General features: G+C 56.9%; 1 protein-coding gene across 5 annotated transcripts; it reads right to left on the reverse strand.

Annotated features, from left to right (window-relative positions):
• Positions 1–299: 299 nt before the first annotated feature.
• Positions 300–19,920, reverse strand: TMEM9 (transmembrane protein 9). 5 transcript variants are annotated; one of them, XM_032318515.1, is made up of 6 exons: positions 19,820–19,920; positions 19,195–19,305; positions 18,008–18,099; positions 12,324–12,432; positions 9,835–9,966; positions 300–1,357 (listed from the first exon to the last, which is right to left on the reverse strand). In XM_032318515.1, exons 2-6 carry the CDS (start codon positions 19,267–19,269, stop codon positions 1,205–1,207), a joined length of 561 nt encoding a protein of 186 aa, XP_032174406.1. In that variant the 5' UTR covers positions 19,270–19,305; positions 19,820–19,920; the 3' UTR covers positions 300–1,204. The 5 variants fall into 5 exon arrangements, with proteins under 5 accessions (XP_032174406.1, XP_032174409.1, XP_032174408.1 ...); XM_032318518.1 differs by having other exon boundaries at positions 19,204–19,305; positions 19,820–19,919; XM_032318517.1 differs by having other exon boundaries at positions 19,204–19,305; positions 19,735–19,820.
• Positions 19,921–20,226: the final 306 nt, after the last annotated feature.

The raw sequence follows: 20,226 nt of genomic DNA on the forward strand, positions 1-20,226 counted from the left end.
GTTTAACGGGGAATCTCCCACAATGGTGAAACACAAGTCAGCTCTCAGGGCAGCTCCCCAGGGTCAGTGGAGCGAGCTTGGGAGGAGCAGTCCCCACCCGACAAGCAAGCGGGAATCCTGGTGAGCCCTGGGCCTCTGCAGGAGCCCACTGTGGGCCCTTCCGCTGTCCCAGGACTGTCTAGGCTTCTCTGCCCAGACCTAGTAAAAACCAGGTTCTCTGTCCCCTCTCCGGGACACAGCATGTATCAGATGACCTGCGAAACACTCCCAGCTCTCTAGATCTCTTAAAATCCAGAAAGTGAGAGAAATAAGACAATTTAATGATGGCTTCCTTGGTTTACAGACAACGGAAGGACAAACGTTTCTCTCCATGCACTGGTACAATGAAATTCAGAGAGGAGTGGCAGTCCCAGGACAGGAGCCGTGGTGTTCAGAGCCACTGCCTCCGCCTCCTGGTCGCATGGTCCCACCAACTGTCTGGCTCAACAACCACAGACCCAGGGACATGCGGGCTGGCCCGGCCTCCTGGGTGGGGAGTGAGGGGGCAGGGGCCACAGGGAGCAAGGCGCAGCGGCACTGCCGTGCGTTGGTGGAACAGCGTGTGTGTGTGTGGGGGGGGTGGGGACAAGTGTCTGGCTGTGCCCTGAAGACAGTGCAGCTCAGTGGCGTCAGCTGTCCCATCAGAGCCGTCCTGAGGGCTAGAACCAGGCTGAGCTGGGGCTGAGGTATCGGGGTCGGGAGGAAGGTGGCCAGAAGACCCATGGCGGAGACGGAGCACATGCTGACTGCTTTCCTCCCGCATACTGAGCTCTTGAGGACCCAGCTCTATCCGGCAAAGGGTAAGGACATTCCCAAGATTTGGAGCTGGAGGAGTAGCGGTGGGGGAAGTAAGGAGGTACAGACTGTTACAATCCTGAGGCCAGCTGACACGTCGCTGCTCCGTCCGGGCCTGCCACCCCCATCCCCTCGGGCCCAAGCACTAGAGCCGGCAAAGCCGAGATCAGGGACCCCAGCACTCTTCCCAGATTCAACCAGCCGACTGTACCTTTTCTAAAGAGAGGGAGGAGAAGGAAAAAGGCCACGGGCTTCTAAAGAGAAATCCCGGGAAGGGCAGCACCAAGGGGTGGGGAAGGGAACTCTGGCTCTGTCCAGCATGGGAAGCTGGCCGTGGCCTCCGGTCCTTGGCCCAAGCTCGGCGGCCCGCCTAGCTGAGCATCTTGTGCCGATCGAAGACTGTCTTGCGCTGCTCCTGCACCTGCAGCTTCCACCGCTGCTGCGCGCCTTCCACGCGCTCCAGGACGGTGTTGGCGCGAGGGCCCCCCAGGGAGGCAGTGGCAGCCACCGCAGCGCGGGCGTCCTGCAGCGGGAAGAAAAAGGACAGAAGAGTCAGCTCTGTGAGCCAGGGCGGGTCTCGGAAGCCTGACGCAGAAAAAATGTCTTTAGAGCAATCCCAGAGGCTGAGCCCCCCAGACTGGGAGGCTGGACCTTCTCGCCAGCTTCGCACTGCCGGAGGGCCTTGTCCCACACACCAGGCCAGTGGCAGGTTTGGTGTCTGGAGAATGTGCAGGGCAGGCCCTGGGAAACAGGGGCACTCTGGGAGGAGTATGATCTGGGGCTCCAGTTACCACACGGCTGTAGTTCAAGCTGGGTCCCTGGCTGCACCCCACTGGCTCTGACCCTCAGGAGGAACACTGACTGTTGGGACTGGGACCTCACTGGGTCAGCGCAGAAGCTTGATGTCCTTTGTGGCTCCAGGAAATGCACCAGTGTGCCCCAGCACGGGTAGCAGGGTGCAGAACTCCCCTGTCTTGCCAGCCATGGCCCAGGGACAGCTGGGAGGCCAAGGAGCTTGGGCCCAGCTGCCCTGGGTAGGGAGCACATGCGTGCCAGCGGGGAAGACGGGCCCACCGAGGAGTCTGCAGGGGACCTGCTCCGCCAGTGGCTGGGACACCCAGCTGACTGCCCCTGACTGTCACCCAGCTGAAAGAAGGGATGTCACTCACTCAGGGAGTCAGACAGGGTTGGGACTCAACCCCAGCACTCCCATTCCAGAGCCTGCCCTGGCCCCTCTCCTCTGAGAGGGGTTAGGGTGGCTCAGCTCCTTCTGTGTGTGCCCTGCTGAGCCCCTTCTCCTCTGCTCTCGGAACCTCTCCCATTGTAAAAAGCAGCGGCTCCCCTAATTACCACCTGCCTGCCTCTGAAGCTCCAGAGCCTGTGCATTTCCTGCAGGACCCCAACCTGATCTTTGGGGGGAATTAGAGCCGAGGGCCAGGCCCACACCCCCGTGGGGATTTCCTCCCTCGCTCTCCCTGCCTCTCATCTCCTGCCACACATCTCTTAAGGGATTAGCACACCTCTCTAAGCCCAGAGCCGCCCAGTAAATGCAACTCTGCTTCTGATGCCCCGCGCTGGCACAGCTTCTGTCGCCCTGCAGCTGCCAAGCTGGGGAGAATTCGGGGGGAGGTAGGCAGAGGTAGGGAAGGCAGAGAGAGCTGGCACTTGCAGAGGTGGCCAGCTAGGGGTGAGGCTGGGAGATAGTTCACCGTTGCCGTAGAGCTCTGAGTCCCTGTCTCGTGAGGGACACTGCCTCCCTGGGGCCCAGGTCCAGGGCCCAGAGGAAGGCTTCCTGGGCCCTGCAGAGCTGAGGAGCCCAGCGACACCAAGCACGCAGGTGCCCACAGCGTCAGGCAGGGGGCGCACTGAGCCCAGAGTCGGACTCCTGTGTTCTAGGGCTGGGCTCCCAGGGGCCAACTTCTCCAGGCCTCAGATCCCAGCTCACCCCAGCCCCCCTGGGGGCCCATCTCAGAAGGATAGCCTTAGCCACCTGGCGGCTTTGGGTCCCTGGACAAGTGACTGTTTCTCCAAGCTTCAATTTAATACAGCCAGTCCTTCCAGACTTTCCTGACTGCACTGTCCGCAGGCATGACACGCACCCGATGACCCCGTGGGTGTGCACACACACACGCACACAGGATAGAGAAGTTTTACGAGACAATTAGTATGAGGCATTCTGATATTCCCTGCTCTGCTCTCCTTCGTTTTTAAAAAAACGCTGGTTCTGACTCACAACTGATCTCACGACCTAACGGCTTGCAACCCGCACTTTGAAAACACGGTTTAGGATGAGAAGCTGGGTACGACAAGGTTAGACAAATCATATACATCAAGTTCTCGGGACGCTGGCGGTCGCGGAGCAGGAGCTCAAGAAGAGTTTTGTTTTCTTCCTCCCTGCACTTCAGTTCAGGGGCTAACACTGTGGAATCCAACAAACCCGGCTCCGAATCTTGGTCTCACAGCTGCCGGAACGGGACCCCGGGCGAGCTAGCTCATTCTCAGAGCTGTTTCCCTGTCGGTGGGATGCAGACAGCCGGGGCTGCCTCTCCAGCAGGCTGTGCAAGGACAGTGTCTCGCGGCACCCGGCACACAGCACACGCTCAGTTCCCAGCAGCAGCTCCTCCCGCCACACGCCAGCTCTGGGGTCTCCGAGGCGCGAGGAAGGGGAAGATGCTAGTAGACCACTGCTCATGGGAGCTGCCTTTGAAGAAGGACCACGGCCCCGCACCACTTGTCCATCCTGTCCCTTCCTGGTTCGGATGCACCAGCTGGGAGCTACGGGGGGGTCAAGGACAAGCCTCTGGGTGCCCGGGGAGGGGAGGTGGGCACTGCAGTCCCCCTGGGGAACCTGTGAGCCCACCGGGACCTGGCTGTGCTGGCCAGCTGGCCCCCTTCCCTGCTGTCCTGGCCTCGGGGGCCCAAGGGGCTTCTCTCCCTCCCCACCTCTCATCCCTGTCCCTCCGGGTCCCACGAGCAGCGCCGGGGTGTGAGCCCGGGAGGCAGGCCAGGGAATGGGCCGGCTCCAGCCCAGCTCCTCCTTGTCGGCTCTGCAGCTCCAGAGAACATCTTGAGGAGGGGAAGGCAGGGGAAGCCAAGAGCAGAGCATTAGGGAACACGCCGAAACTCACCGCATGACCACAGCGTCATTTGTTTCCCCTTCATGTAAAGTCTTAACAAACAGCTCCTAAGTGGGGGAAAGCTGCTGCTGAGAGGCTCCGTGTTTCCATTGCTAATAGTCTGATTAAAAGGTATTAGAGCTTCCACGTCTGTTCTAGAGAAGCCCAGAGTGGGGCCTCATCTGTGCCTGTTCTGCTGCAGAACGGCAGCTGGAGGCCGGAGAGAAATCGCACCACGTGGAGCCTCTTCCCTCTGAGGCGGGGGCTCTGGGGAACACAGGGCAGCAGGAGGGCCGTTCAGAGGGGAGGAAGGCACCTGGATCCTGACAGGGTGTCAAGGGATGCCCAAAGGGACCAGAATAGCATGGTGATGACAAGTGTCACCGTGTGCCAGGGGCTCTGTTAAGTACTTGACGTGGCTTACGCCCAGGCGAGGGGGGACTGGGTGGCACTACTCCCGTCTGCAGACAAGGAAGCTGAGGCCACGGGAGAGGAGTCCCCTCGCTGCCCCGGTCACACGGCCCTGTGGCAGCTGAGTGGGAGCTGGAACCCATGTCTGTGTTCTCTCGTCCCAGCACTCTGCTGGCTGCTTCTTTGGCTGGTGGCTCCTAGGAGAGAGCCAACATGGAAAAACAAAGAAGCAAGCCAGTATCTTTCCACGAGGTCAGAATAAGCGCACAGCGCTGGTAAAGGCACCAGGGATCGGGGACCCTTCTCTCTGGGCCTGGGAGGCCCCAAATCCTAGCGTGCACAGGCCAGAGTTGACGAACACCATCGACACGGCCCGGAGGAAAGCTGGCCTTCCCATGCAGGAGCACTGCCTCCGAGTCAGCACCCAGCACCGGGCTGAGGACAAGGGGACGGAGGGAAAGAACCGCCACTTAGAGTTGCACTCCCCCAGCCCTCCCCAGTCCTGGGAGTGGGGGCAGGACAGGCAGCGCCGTCACTCACCCGCTCACACAGCTCGGAATGGCCCGGGCACAAAGCCCTCCCGAAAGGGGACTACATGGCCTCCCTCAGTTTTCCAAGTTTAATCCAAATCCTTCCTGCTGCAGCCAAACCCCACTGCTTCTCTGCTGCAGAGCTCTGACTCCCACACCTGCCAACCACCCTCCTAAGACAGCCCACAATGCCATGTCCTCGCAGACATCCTGCTTGCTGACTCGGCGACCACAGATAGAACCCGTGTGGGCACAGCACCCCGGCCCCTGCTCTGGCTGAAGCACATACCCCCGGCCTTGATGCCCCCGCGGCCCCAGCTCCGCAGCGCCCCCGGTCCACACGGCAGCCCCTCACCGCCCAGCCTTTGCTCAAGCTGCGCCAGGCCTCCCCGCCAGTAACCACCGCGCTGCTGATGTGTTCAGACCCTACCGAATCTCTCATAGTTAAGGAGGAACAAACACCTGTCAAGCTGGCCGGCACATCCTCACGGTGAGGTGCAGTGAGAACAACTAAGGCCAATCCACACGGGGAAAGGCACACTCAGAGATCACGCACCACGGCCAGTAACGGCAGAGTCGGAGTCGGACCCAGAGCTGTGGTTCTAAAGCCCTCTCCTGACAATGGTGCTGGGAGCCTCCCACCGGACACTCTAGAAATGGTTACTGAATCACACACTCTTCTGTCCGTCCCCAGAGAACTGTCCCCATCAGTGTCCCCTTCAGGGTTCTCTGCCAGCCTCCCAGGGCGAGGGCCCTCGGCACACGATGCTGCCCGACCAGCCCTGGACAGGAAGAGAGGCCGTCCCAGAAGCCCTGAGCCTTCTCGTCACCCCAGCTCCATCACGACCCCAGGTTACCACCACCATTCTTTGGGTTCTCCACACGTCCCTCTCACCCTGGGGGTGGTGGGGAGAACCGTACCCAACCCCGAGAGCTGAGAGTTCTGAGGACCCCTGAGAGCTCAGGGGGCCCACGCTGCAAGTAGCAGAGACATCGAGAGCCTCATGGAAAACCTTATTTCTCGCTCTTCAAAGAGGGCCAAACCCGTACATCTAAAAAGCTCTGTTTGCCGTTTTTGTCCCAGCAAACACGCTTGCTTCCTCCTTTCAAAGGGTGTCTGAGCCTGGGGATTAAGCCTAATGCTGCCGGAATCCCAGGGGAGGCAGCGCTCAGCAATCAGGGCCCACTGAGGCCTGCCAGCACTTTCAAAGGGAACACGACAGGCTTTCATCTCCCTCCTGGGCGCTGGGGCTGGGGCTGTGGGGGAGGCCTCCCTTCCTCTTCCAGACCTCTCGCCCCAGGGCAGGAGAGCTCTTGGCTACAGGATTTGGGGGAATGGAGCCAAGGGCCCCCAAACCTGGGAAGTGGTCCAATCCCCAGATCTCATGTCTGATTGGATCCCAGACTTGGGGTAGGGGGTGGGGCAGGGGCAAGGGAGCCTGGACAGTTTCCTCCTCAAGGTCACTGAGTTACAGTACACGGGCCTGGGCAAACTTCCGAAGAACCTGAGAGGTCCCATTCCAACTTTCTTCTTTTTGGAGCGAACGCTACATCCCTTACACCCCAGGGCAGACTCCATCCTTCTCGCTTCCTTCTTAAGGGAAACACTGTGCAGACCACTAATACCCCAAAGACACAGCTTCAGCCCTGGCTCTACCGCTATTTGGCCAGGTGGCCTCGGGACCTGCTCTCCTTGCCCCCCCATGCCACCCCACTGCCCCATGTGCACCGAGACAGGTGGGTCACCAGAGTCCCCCCCGCCCACCACCACCATACAAGGCTAGGGCCACTGGGTCTCTGCAGAGATGAGATCTATTGATCCTAGTGTCCCCAGAGCAGCTGAGCTGTCACTCTCCCTATGCCCTCTCTGAGCTGGCTCGCAAGACCCCCCTGCCAGGAAGCCTTCCCTCCCAGACTAACCGGAAGAGAAGAAGTCCCCAGTCCTTGTCTAGTAAAGAGCCTCCCAAGCCCCTCGCTTTCTCCCCGACGGCCACGGCTGGACTCCTGATCTTGCCCGTCGCATCCCGGCTCATTCACTTGGCTTGGGCTCTGTCTTGGGGCCTCAACACCCCAGGGCAGACCTGAGCTCCGTAAACCCACATAGTGGAGTTGAAGGGCCAGCGGGAAGAGGAGAAGCCCCATGCATGGGAGAAAAATGGATCTGCTGAACCCCCAGGAGGGATAACTTAGGGATGCCCAAGGTGGGGGCCCTGCACGGAATCATGACGTGAGGGGATGGAGAGCTAGGCCAAGTGCTGGGACGAACGCTTGCTAAGGGTGCTAAGCTGGTAGGCAGACTCCACTCACAGCTGCCCCGAGGGGGTCCCTTAATCACCTCCAGGTACCGGGGAGCTGCGCTCTGCCCCATCCACCACGTATCTGTGCAGAGATGGCTGCGCCTCAGGTCAAGGGCATCAGAACTCAACACCTTTTATTTCCTTCTAGAACATCGGGGTAGCAGGTGAGGGGGTGTCATCGCCCCCCACTCCCAGGACAGCAGTCTCCCCCACAGTGGGTACATGGGCTTGCCAGCTTCGGCTTGAGCTGCCTACGGTGCCCCCACCACCCCTGCAGGCCCTGAGGATATGTGGCCCGACAGCACTTCCTGGTAGGACAAAGTCTGCACCCAGGGAATGGACACCCTTGGATTAGAGATCTACTCTCAGAACTGGATGGCCACATCCAACCCTTCCTCTCCCCTGAGTGCCCCCTCACACAAATAGAAGCAGCTCTGGCTTAAGCCTCAGAGTCTCCTGGGAGAGAGGGGCCTGGGCCCAGACCCAGAGATAGCAGGCTGCCCTCCCCTCTGGCACCACATCCAGGACGGCAGGAGACAAAACAAGGCCATGCCCAAGAGCCATGCATTCCAGAACAATCGCAGCATGGGCTGTGTAATCACGGGCCACATCTCTCAATTACTCCCCCGGCCAGGACTGCAATTACCACCTTACCCCTAATCGCCGAGTGTTATTAGCGAAGCTCCTCCCCATCAGAGCTGCTATTACCGCACGTTAATAACCAGGTAGGCACGCAAGGTTTCCTCTTGAACACAGACCACCCAACTGCCAGTGCCAACCCCCCAGGCCCCAGCTCCAAGGGGCGAGGCCCATCCTCCCTGCTCCTGCTCGGGCCGGACTCACATCAGCAGGAGACTGGGGGCAGGCCAGGAACAGTCCAGCCACACACCCAGGACAAGCAACAGAGCCCGTGTGATGGCCCGGCCTCTCTCCTCGCCAGCCTCGTTCTCGTGCTTGTGCCGGCCCAGACCCACGACACCCAGTGGCTGCACACAGAGATCTGAGCCTAGGACCCTCTCAGTGGGAGACCCGACCTTTCCCATCTCCAATCCCGTGTTTGACTGGTCTAAACTGTGAGTTCAGCTGATGCCTGGTGATTTCTAGTGACCCCAAACACTCACCCACCCAACCCATCATCAACTGTGTCACTAAGTGACACTAAACTAACTGTGTCACTAAGAAGGAGTCACTAAGACTCTTGTTAAATCTCCCTCTTAACTCCCAACTGTGGGTCCTTGTACCCTTGGCTTTACCGAGGTAAGACTAAGCTTTCTTCCACCAACATCGGAAGGCTGCTATCGTGAACCTCCTCGAGTTTGGTTTGGTATTTTTTCAAGCTAAACATGCCTCAGTTGCTTCAACTTATTCTCCCAGGACGTGGCTGAGAGGCATCACCCTATCAGCCCCGCTGTACGTGTGCGGGTTCGCGCACTCCACCCTCAGCCTGGAGACACACAGCATCTTCTCGCAGCAGGCAGGCACTAAGGTCGGTGCTGAAAGACTGCTCTGTGCCAGCATCTTCTCGCAGCAGGCAGGCGCTAAGGTCGGTGCTGACAGACTGCTCTGTGCTTTCCCCAACTGCCCACAGCCCGTCCTCAGGGCAGCAGGGCAGTAAGGGCTGCCCTGCCTCTGGGTACCTCCGCTCTGAGGCCACTGTGAGGGCTGTGTGGTCCCACAAGGGGACAGCTCCGGGCACAAGGGGTGAGGACTCAGTACACAGCCCGCTCATCGCACCCCTGCCGGGCCAGCTGTGCACGCACACTGCCTCTCGCTCCCAACAAGAGCCGTTCACCACAACCCTCCTCTGTCCCACCGAGGGCTTCCTGTGCAGGGCACCTGTAACCCCTCAGCATGGGGACAGATGGAGGATGACAGTGGCTGCTAGCCGGGCCTGGCCTGACCCCCAGCAACCTTGACCTGAGGCATTTGCAGGTGGCCTAGAGTCAATGGGTCCCCACCTTCTTTATCTAATCGCACTGAAATTCCTTAGCCTGACATTAGAGGCCAATAATAATCTGCTCTAATCTGGCCGGCTCTGTTGGACGCTACTCCTACATGCCTACCTTAGCCTCAAAATGCTCCAGATTCCTCAAGCACCTCAGCACCGCTGTCGACCTTACTCCTCGTTGGCCCTTAAAGACCGGCTTTTTCTTAAGGCACCCAGGTTGCGCTCTGCCTCAAGCAGGCACTCAACAGACGTCCACAGAGTCCCTACAGGACAAACCTGCTCTCTCCATGTCTACCGACTCAACACCAGCGTCTGAGCACCCAGGACATGGTTGTCTACGTGTGACTGGCCCAGCTCGGTCCGTCTCCCCTCAGCCTGGAAAGGCAGCATGACAGGGACAGAGGGCTCCGCCAACGTATACATGGAGGCTGATGCCAGACATCAGCAACACTGCAGGGCCACGTCCTGCTTCATCCGTTCCCTGCTGAGGAAAACTCTGGAGTCTGGGTGACGTGTAGGACACTGAACAGGAGAAGAGCCAACTGGAGCATGGGGGCGGTGAGGGCCACGGATCCCCGCCCGGGCCTCCACGATGCTACTGTGGTTCTGCCCTGGGGACCTATAGGCTTGGAGCCCAGGACCCCCGTGTGTGTGGGCAGAGGGACTGGCAGGGCCCCAGCACCCAGAAACCCGGTTACCTCATTCTCTTCCTCATTGTGCAGCTGCTCAGTGTACGCATCCGGCTTCCGAATCAGAGGGTCCACCAGCATCAGGAAGGCCATGTAGAGCAAGAGGGCCCCCACCACTGACAGGTAGATGACAATGATGACCTAAGGGAGAGAGCCAGCTTGCCCTGTGAACTAACACCCCAGGCCAGGGTGGCCACACGCATTCAGGGACAGAGACTGTCTTGAGTGCCACACTGGGGAAGGGCCTGGAGGCTGCAGGCTTGGAGGCAAAGAAAAAAGGGACAGGGTGCCCTATTTTACATATATATCAGCTCTGCTCTAAACCGAGGGGACCTCACAAGAACAGCGGACATAAAAATAGATCGTGAAGAAAGGCATGATGCTCCTGGGGTGGGGAGTGCGGAAATGGGGCCTACCTGGCTACCTCTAAGGAAGGGGGGAAAGCAAAGGGACACAAAGTAAGAACAGGAAAGAACCCGCTGGGGGAGAGGCCTGAGGCCAAGCCCCAGGGCATGGGGGCTCACTCCCCACTGCCAAGAGCAGGATAGGGTGGGGAGCTCCAGTCCTGAGAGGGCACACCCATGGGCGGAGGGGGACAGGCTGGCAAGAAGGTGTGCCCTGAAGGCTGGCGGTCCTGCACGGAGGTGACAGCCAGTGGCAGAGTGGCAAACCTCTTACGTACGTGCACAGTCCCACAAGCTGGAGTGACTTCCATTTCACAGCAAAGACAGATTCAGTGAGGCGAATTCAGTGCCTCCCAGAGCGGTGCTCTGGGCACTTAAGACAGAACTCTCCAAGACATTCAGTGCCACAGCCCCTACAGTGGCATCACGAATACACCTGTTACTGAGACCAAAGAAGCACCTTTGCTCATGTCCAAGTGCCCATTGGGCGGCCACTACTCACCTGAGAACCAGGAGCCTAGGTCCCAAGGTCAGCAAATGGTAGAGGTTTTTAAACCTGAACTCAGATTTACTAACTCTGGCTCATATGCTTTCTCTACTTCCACAACGCCTGGCCATCACTGTGGCCTGTGACTTCAGCCTTGGCTCCAAAGGGACTGTGATGAGCGATAAAAGGAAGAGAAAAACCCTGGGACTTTCAGGTCAAAGCTCAGCTCAAAGGTCAAGGTCAACTACACCAGCTTCCTCCCTGACTGGGGCTTCCGTGTTCACAACTCTTTAACTAAGGCGAGGTCAGACCTCTTGCCAATACCCCGAGAAGGGCAAGGGGAAGGGAGGCTGAGTCTCTAGCAGGCCGAAGCTGGGGGCTGGTGGGGGCTCGTAGGGAGGAGGACCGGAGGGAAACCTGGGGGATTAGGAGGTGTGTCTGATGAGGTCCCTGTACTGGGAAGTCCCTTTCTGCCAAACAGGGAGAGGCGACACTTGGCTCAACATTCAGTATCAGCCATCTGGTCCCCAGAGGGTGGGCCCTGGAGCATGTTCAGAGCAGGAGAAAGACGCTCCAGTAGGGGCTGGCTCAGGAGGGAAGATAAAAGGAGTTGAGTCTGCACAGCTCGATGAGGTGAAGACTGAGGTGGGGGGCACAGGCAGGTGCTTCCCATCAGAAAGGCAAGAACACAGAGGACCGCAGGACAGGGAAGGAGCTGCCAGCTCCCTGGTCTGGGCAGGACAATAGCAGGGAGCACCACCTCCCTTCCTGAGCCTCAGAAGGAGAAACCTGAGGGATTAGGCAGTGCCGTTAAACTCCTCAATTCCCTTCTGGATACTATTTTTAAACTCTCCAAAGGACCAGCAGAAGTAAATTGAAATCCTGGCCAGGAAGAGCTCAAGTTAGAAATCAGTACGCGGGGCCTGGCTCAGGAGTTAGAGCCCAGACTAGGAGACCCCGGGGGAGGCTCTGGTGGATGAGCTTCTACTAGTATTTGTGGTGGTCCCTTGGAGCCCACCTAGGGGCAGAGGAAAGGACAAGCTCCCCGCCCTCACTCGCTATTGTGGTCAGGTCTACTGCTTCTCTCCCAAATTCACCCAATAGCCTGCAAGAATGAGGTTCGGGGCTGAAGCCCTTCCTGCCCAGGTCCCACCACGTGGACACCTTGCCCTGGTGCACAGCTCTCCGGAGGCTTTTCGGGAGACTGAGGCCATTCTGGAAGCTCAGTTAGATGGGGTGTTCTGGGAGGGCAGCCTTACTGCTCTGTTAGCGGCATCTGGGATGTTGCCTGGAACATAAAGGCACTGAAAGAGGCTTACTGAATGAATGGAAGAGAGAAGGGGGAAATTGGAAAGAACAGGAGGAAAAAGGTGACATGAAGCGCCGCTCTCAGGTTCCCAGCCCCCCATGTAACAGGAGCCACTGGACAGATGTCTGAGGACAGAGCTGGCTCCAAGCAGGTGTGGGAAGCAGGCCCCTGTGTCTGTGACAAGCCAGTCCAGAAGCCAGACCCACAGCCAACTGGAACGTTCCAGGATACAGGAAAAGATTGAGGGTGCTGGGCAGCTAGGGAGTGGGACGGGCCCATGCCCTGCGCCCCAGGCTACCTTGATGGTGGTGGTGCTCCGCTCCTCATACTTGCACTCACACAGCAGGCAGTAGGCCTCCACGTCGTGGCCGGGCACCGGCATGGGCTCCACCACGTGCAGGCAGTTGCTGGAAAGAGACAGACGGGGGTGGTGGGAGCAGGCCCACCAGCTGGAGGGGAGACGGAGGTGAAAATCCCCTTCCCAACCCACCAACCCACTGGAACCAGCTCTCAGAAGTGCACTTACATGCGGACCTGCCGCCCTCAGCTGCCTTTGTGTCCCAGGGTGTGCTCTGCCCCCTCCACGGGGGCTCACCCAGTCCCAAGATCTCCAAGTCAGAGCTGGGGAGGCCTCGAGTGGAGTCGGAGACTGGAATCCCTAGTCAGGACCACCCTCTGGCACCCGTCCATCCAGCTGCCCACCAGGCACCAAAGAGACAGGCCCCAGGGGCCTCACGCTCCCCAGTCACCTTCCATCGCTCCGGCCCAGCTCCCGGGGCTATGTCCCCAACGGCACAGAGTACCCCAACCATCCACTCCGCCGACCAAGCCCAAACCAGCAACCACCTCTGACGCTCCGTTCTCCCCTCACCTATGAAGCCACCAAATGCCTGTGATTTTACCTCCTTAAAAGTTCCTAAGACCCACCTTCTCTATTGGTCCCACTGTCCTGTCTCAGCTCAAGGTCTCATCGTTCTGTCCTCGGACCAATGCCCCAGACTCCCCACTGCCCTCGCGCCTCTCATCGGGCCTGAGCCCGTATCACCTTCTTCACCCGGCAGCTGAGCGGTGTGAGCGAACGAAACTCCCGTCACGTCACCCCCTACTTAAAGTCTGAAGCTGGTCAAGGCCTCCACAGGGCCTCTAGGCTGAGGCCCACTGAGCTGCTGCCCCTGGGGTGCCCACGGCTCCGTCTCCTCCCTCCCTACCATCCCTGCCACTCCTCGCCCCACACCCCCTCCTCCAGCTCTGCTGATCTGGACTCTTCTCTGAATGAGCCATGCTCCTCTCCTTGACACGTCTCCTGCCTCCTGCCGGAATCCGTGGCTTTGCCACCTCCCCTTCCCATGCTCTGAATCCCTATTCGTCCTTCGTATAGGGATCTCCAGCCTAGAGATCTGACCCCTCCCCACAGCGGCCAGCTCCCCACACTCATCCTGTCACAGCACTGACCGAACTGTGCTGTCATCCCACCTGTATTTTTACGGTCTCCCTGGGGAGAAGCTAAGTTCCTTAAGGACAGAGGCCTTAGCACCCAGCGCAGGGCTGGCAGAGCAGGGCTCGGGGAGGAGGCCCAGTGAGCAAGCTACTGCCAAGGGTGTTCTGAGGGCGCAGCCACTTAGCCCGCCTTTACCGAACAGTGCTCCCAACCCAGGTGAGCTAGAGATCACAGGCCCCACGTTTAGAACGAGGGAAGTGAGCTCAGGAGGGCAAAGTGGCACTGCCACCACAATGAGGTCAGGACCCAAATCCCGATCCTTGGCTCATCCTTCATGTGACGCTCCGTCTCAGGGGGCCTGTGCCTGTGCTCAGCTCTTTAGTTGGGCCTCTTGATCGGTCCCGGCCTTCTTCAGATCAGTGGGTTTCAACAGGTACGGTTCAAGACCACAGTGAACAAATGACCTCGAGAATGCACCTTGATCATTACCACTGGGGGAAGTCAGCAACACTCTCAGAGGTTCACAGAGGCAAACCAGGCATCACACTGCAAAGGACAGCCAGGTCTGGGGCTCTGCGCTTATGTCCTCCTCTCCGGGTTGCAGGGGTTGTACCAGATGACCTTTAAGGCCCTTCCAGCTCTGACAGGAACCCTGCAAGGGTCAATGGGGAGAACCTGGAGATGGTACCATTAAGGGTAGTAGGTGGAAACTGAGGCTGGGCAGGATTCTAGGCCCCAGCGACACTGGCAACACCCCTGTAGTTGGTGGTGGTCAGGGGCCTTGACCTGTGGTCAGCAGGTCGAATGTACAGCCGTGTGACTACAGTTAACAGCACTGCATAATAGGTCCTTCAGGTCTCTGCAAACAACCAGGCCTGTTCTGAGCTATCCCAGGGTCCTTCCAGACTCGGGCTGGGTTGCTGGCAGAAGCATCAAAGACAAGTGATGTGAAGATCAGGTGTGGAAATAAAAATGAGATGTCCTCTAAAAGCCTCTGTTCCCCTTAAAAATCCAGTATGTAGCACCCGTGATTTCCTCTAAACCCCTGATGATTCCAGTTCCACCCCTGGGTAACAACTTAACATCTCTCCCTGCTGCGTGAGTGGGTCTCCTATGTAACTAACTGCACCATTTCTAGACCTGCACGCTGCCCCTCCGGGAGGAGCTGATGGACAAGGCCAAGTTCATGCACAGCACTGATAATCACTGCTGGGACCTTCTGTTCTCCAGGAAGTCCCTATAAGCCTTCTGAGGACCAGATGCCTCCCTTTCTGAACCACACGGGGTTCTGGTCTGGAAGGCCACTCCAGTGCTGCAGTGGGATATGTGCACTCCCCACCAAGGGCAAGCCTGGTGGGGTGGCAGCGGCAGCTGGGAGGAGGGAACCCAGGTTCTTCAAACTGGAATCCTTTTACGGGAATAGGCTGTAAAGGGGTTCGGGGAACAGTAAATGGAAAGCTGAAATCTTTCTGCTGTCTCTGGCCTCTTGCAAGTCAGTAAAACCCTAAACATGATCTTGCTCTCTAAGGATTTCATTTACCTTCCGGGGGATCGGTGGTACTGAAAGACTTCAAGGACTGGTCAGAGGACATTAAGGGCGAGGTCTACAGAGAAAGATACACTGGGTTTAATTCTCTGCTCCGCCACGTCTTCTGTGATGGCAAGTAATTTACTTATACCCTCTGGGTCCCCATTTCCTCCTTTACAAACAGAGACTGGACTCATCAGTGCCTTTCAGGCTGTGTTCCCTTAGGTACCCCAGGAGCCAGTGGGCAAGAAGGCAGTGGACGGAGGGGCTGAGGGACCGGTCTCTCTCGGCGCCAGGTCTGATTTTGTTTCACATGCTGTGTTTCCAACGCAGATTGTCTCTAGAAAGGTTTGATCTCTAGAAGTAAGAAAGACACTGAACTAACCTACTTGGTTCCCTCCCACTCTGGGATGTCTCTGCCATGTCTCTCCTGGGCAGACCCACCAACAGAGCATCGCTGTTAGGATTTCTGCCCTCCTGCAGGGGTGGTTATAAACTCCCAGCACTAGACAGTAGAACACCAGCAACGTGGGAACGTAAATGAGGTCACCTGTGAAGCCCGCAGCTCAGATAGTTCTGGCTTCGCTCCCCACAACACAGGGCACGAATATTCTCCCAGCCACGGACCCAGGTGAAGCAGAGCAGTAACAGTGGCAGAGACCTGAAGACTGGTCTCTTCTGGCCCATGCCAGTGGGCTGGAAGACCACAGGTCAAGCCCTACCCCACCGCTACAGGGATGTCACCAATGTTGTCACTGGGTCCTAGAATCCTGCCTAGCCTCAGTTTCCACCTACCATCCTTAACGGAACTGTCTCCAAGTTCTCAATTTAAGAGAACTTGGAGACAGTTTAAGTGAACTTGTTCTTTGGGGGATCCCCTAATTCTGACTTGTAAGGAGAAGAAAATAAACTCTAGTCTGAGAGGTCTGGACAGCACTTCCTTCTCTCAGGCATCCACGCCTGGGTTTGCAGGTCATACTATCCCCCGGGGCCAGAGACAGGGCTACTAAAATCTGCTGTTGCCTCTGGGAGGCAGCCTTACTATCTGCTGTGGGGCTCAGACAGTCTCTCAATTTATTTACTCATGTCATCTGAGCTATAACTGCAACATACAAGGAGGTCACAGGGGCTCCTTCTAAGACTTCACGTCTTAGAGCTTTATGAATCCATCAGGACAGGCGAAACAAGACGCAAACAGTCTGCTGTGCAAGCAGCTCCAGTTTTCTGGGGCTGGGCTGTCTTACGATGAGTATCTATGTGACCTCTAACAAGGCCTGATAATATATATTAATATTAGCTAACACTTATACAGCACTTACTACGTGCCAGACATTGTCCTAAGCACTCTAATGACACAGGCATTTATAAGCGTGCACGTGCGCGCAAACACACACACACACACACACACACACAATCTCTCTCAATACTCAAAATACCGCCATCCATCTTGCAGATGAGGAAACTGAGGTACACTGGACAGCAAGTCCAGTGTCACTTGTGACAAGAAGTCACTTGTCACACGATGAACAAGGGGTCAACCTGGATTTGAAGCCGCGCAGGCCAGATCCCAAGTCCACATGTCTAGCCAGTCTGCCTCTCAGAAAATCACTGACTATCTCAGAACTGGAGAAGTTCCAATTTCCCAAAGGCTGTGCTAACCAACCCCATAACCACCAAAGGAACTTTAAGAAAATGTTACTCCTGCTCCCTGATATTTCCTGAATTCGAATCGTAGGGGGAGGGGATCGAATGTACAGCAGGGAAACTATAGTTAACACTGTATCATATACTTGAAAGTGAAAAGAGCAGCTCTTAAATGTTCTCACCACACGTGCGCGCGTGCACACGCACGCAGTAATTATTGGAGGTGATGGAGGCCATCACTAACCTTACCGTAGTAACATTTCACCATACGTATGTCCATCAGACCATCAGGTTGTACACCTTAAACTTACAGTGCTATGTCTAATGGATCTCAATAAACCTGAGAAGAAAGAAAACAATGAAACCCCAAATCTTGAGAGCAGGTGGTGCTGGGAATCTGTATTTCCTCAAAGCCCACCTGATATTAACGCACAACCAAGCAGGGAACCTGACTGGGACACCCCCTCTCTGTGATGCGAATCCTTTCCACAGTGCCCTTAGCAAAGAATCACCCCATCTGTGCTCAGATCTCTCCAAGGATGGGGCTTCCCAGCTCTTAAAATAGCCGGGATTAGAAACGCTTCCTCACCTCACACTGACATCGGTTTCCCTGAAGCTACTCCTGAAGCTGTTTCTACTGGCTCCAATTCTACACTAAAAAACCACATTGAATATAACTGATGCCCACTGCCATGTGCCTCACTTCCCAGAGCATGCCAGCACTGCTCCTCGTCTTTGCCAGCCACCAGATGTCTCCAAGCCCTTTCCTCTTCAAGCCTCCCTTGCACCACTCCTTCTAGGATATGGTGCTGAAACTTCCCTTCCCCAAGCTGGTCTCTTTTCTCCGAATGAATCTGAGCTTCTTTTTCTCCTTTTTAAAGGGAAGCATCCAGAAATGAATTCAGGACTCCAGAAGTATAACTGAAATATCCTCTTTGAGTTTTAGTCTCTGCAATTATAAAAAGGAAACACTACCTATCCCAATCTATCGCATCTACCTTACAAGGCATTAATGACACTGGTACAGAATAACACACGTAACAGAGCTTTGCAAAAGTACACCAAAGGTCCTATGTATGTGGGCACGCTATCTACCTTGCCCAATTTCTGTTACCATTTTGCATTTCATAAAACACCCAAATCAAAGCAAAATAACAAAATCCACTTCTCTGACCAGGAACCCCTCAGCTAGAATTCAAGACACCTGGGTCCTGTTCCCAACTGGCTGTGTGACCATGGACAAAACAGTCCCTTGTACGCTCTAGTGGGAATGAAGGAGCAAGCTTATCCTCCAGGGATCCAAGAATCCCACTAAACACTTGTAACTTCAACTAGTGGTAGCAACCATGAGCCAGCCTATATGGCGCCTTACCAGTCCTTCTGTGACACATTCTGGTTGTAAATGTGCCCACTGATATTTCTGTATGGCGGACAGATGCATTTGCAACGGATGTCTTCAGAGCTCTGGAAGAGAAAGTGCATGGTAGGCAGGTAGGCAGAGTCCCTGGCTTCAGGTTCTAGCAAGACTTTCAACTTTGAGTTCCCTGTTCCATATGTAAATGCTCTTGACCTCTCCCATCTCCAAGTTCATAAAGAAAGGACTTCTGCAAAAAGGATGCTAATACCACAGGACCCTCAAGACAGAAACTGTCCAGGTGGCAAATGAGACTCACAGAAAGCTGCCTAGGGATGCCATTCCCTAGTAGGGTGCTTGAGAGCAGGGGGTGTGCGTGTGACAAGGGAAGTGATAGCCCTCTATACTGGGCCCCACACCTGCTGTGTGCATCTTGGTCCAGCAAAGGTGAGCCCCTTCCCAACCACCATCCCATCTCCAACTACGGAGCTTAGGACTGGGGGAGGTAAAGGTCAGGGGTACACAAAAAGTGGATCATTTCCACGGGAATACCCAAGCAACCCCTTAGAAAGTTCCTCCTCTCTGAAATGGGTATAAGACACCACCACAAATACTTTCATTCCAATCAGGAATTCCCCAGAGGGGCTGGAAGCAAACCCTCAGACTCAACCTTACTCAAAACCTTGGTGACCTTCAGAATTTTAAATTCCACAGAGCTACCCAAGGCCAGTTCCGGGTCATTTACCCCTAAAGAATGGAAATTTCTCAGGAGTCCCAGCACTTAGGTTGGGTAACAGAAACTCCCAGCTGTGTAGGACTGCACACTGAAGGAGCATTTCCACAAACTGTATTACTTGGTTCTCCTTAAGTGGACCAGTAGACATTATAACCACCCCCGATTTTATCCAGGGGCAAAGGAAGGTGTGGGGAACTTAGGTAATTCCTCCAAACACAAACTCCCTCGCTGGGATCCCACCTAGGTTTGGTCTGATGCAGAACCCGTGCTCTGGGCTCCACCCCTCTCCCCTCACTCCACCCTTACAAAGGCCTGCGGTGTGGCACCCGCGAGAACACTCCCGAACCTATGGTCCACTGATGACTGAGGGACAGGGACGGAGCAGCAGCCTCCTCTCGGGGCGGGGGGTGAGGGGGCGGAGGCCCTGTCCTCAGGCACGGTGGTCGAGCATGAGGTGCTGCTGGCTCACCTCCCTCACCTTGTTGGCTTGCGCTGGGGGCAACAGCAAGCACCCGACCACGGCCACCAAACATAGGAGCTTCATGCTGATCGGGCTTGGGAGGCCAGCCAGACCGGACACCTGCATAAGAGACAGGAAGTCGGGAAGGGGAAAGCGGCCACACCATAGGCGGCACTCTCGGCCCTTGAGTCCTCCCGCGGGGACGTAGGAATGGAGTGAGGGGCTGGATTCAGCGTTCCAGGGCCTCCTAAAACCCTGTGGCCAAATGCTGCCTTCCCTCCCCAAGTCTCCGGTTCTCCATCGTCCACCTCAGCTCCTCCCTGGAGCGCCCGGGAAGAGGGGGGCCTCCTCCCGGGACCACGGCCGCCGGGGGCCTGGAGTTCCTAGGACCAGGCCCTGCTCTGACCCTCGCGGCGCGTTCCACCGCCCTCCGCCATCTCCGCCTCCGCCCGCCCGCTCGCCCAGCAGCTCCTCCCTACTCAAGGCCCGATGAAAACTTTCGGGGTACAGGCTGGGAGCCCTGATCCGACCACCAAGGCCAGTGCCCACCTAATCAGGGGTCTCGGGCTGGCCTGGGACCCCCCGCATGCCCCCGGGACCCTCGTACCCCACCCGCAACGCCCAGTCCGCTAACCTGCGGGCCCCGCCGCCGCCGCCGAAGATCCAGCTGGTCCCGCCCCCTCCCGGCCTCTATTGGCTGCCGGAGCGGCCTCTCAGCCCAACCTCGCTATCGCCAAGGTAACAAGGCCCACCTTCGCCTGGGCTCTGAGGCTCCCGCGCAAGGGAAAGGAAGGCATTTCTCAAACCCGACCAAACAAGAAAAGGGAGCGTCAACCTTCCAGACGGGAACAAGGAAGGGTCTTGCCTTTGTGTGGCGTGTAAAACCCCCACAGCAGTGCTTCTCCGCTTCTCGTATTACACAACTCGGGGGTCCGGAGAGGGGCTAAGTGTGTTTCATCGTATTGTTTTATAAAGAGAAAGCACTTTATAAGCTAGTAATAAAAACGATAACCTTAAAAACCCAGTTAAGGGCTTTGTCCT

Source organism: Mustela erminea, chromosome 17, assembly GCF_009829155.1.
Source record: "Mustela erminea isolate mMusErm1 chromosome 17, mMusErm1.Pri, whole genome shotgun sequence".
Lineage (NCBI taxonomy): Eukaryota > Metazoa > Chordata > Mammalia > Carnivora > Mustelidae > Mustela > Mustela erminea.

Coding starts and splice junctions, on each gene's coding strand:
- TMEM9 (XM_032318515.1), bottom strand. CDS start 19,269: ATGAAGCTCCTATGTTTGGTGGCCGTGGTCGGGTGCTTGCTGTTGCCC. Junction 18,100..19,194: donor AAGCCAACAAGGTGAGGGAG/GTGAGCCAGCAG, acceptor TTTCTCTTCCAG/AGCTCTGAAGACATCCGTTG. Junction 1,358..9,834: donor ACAATGAGGAAGAGAATGAG/GTAACCGGGTTT, acceptor TTCCCGCTGCAG/GACGCCCGCGCTGCGGTGGC.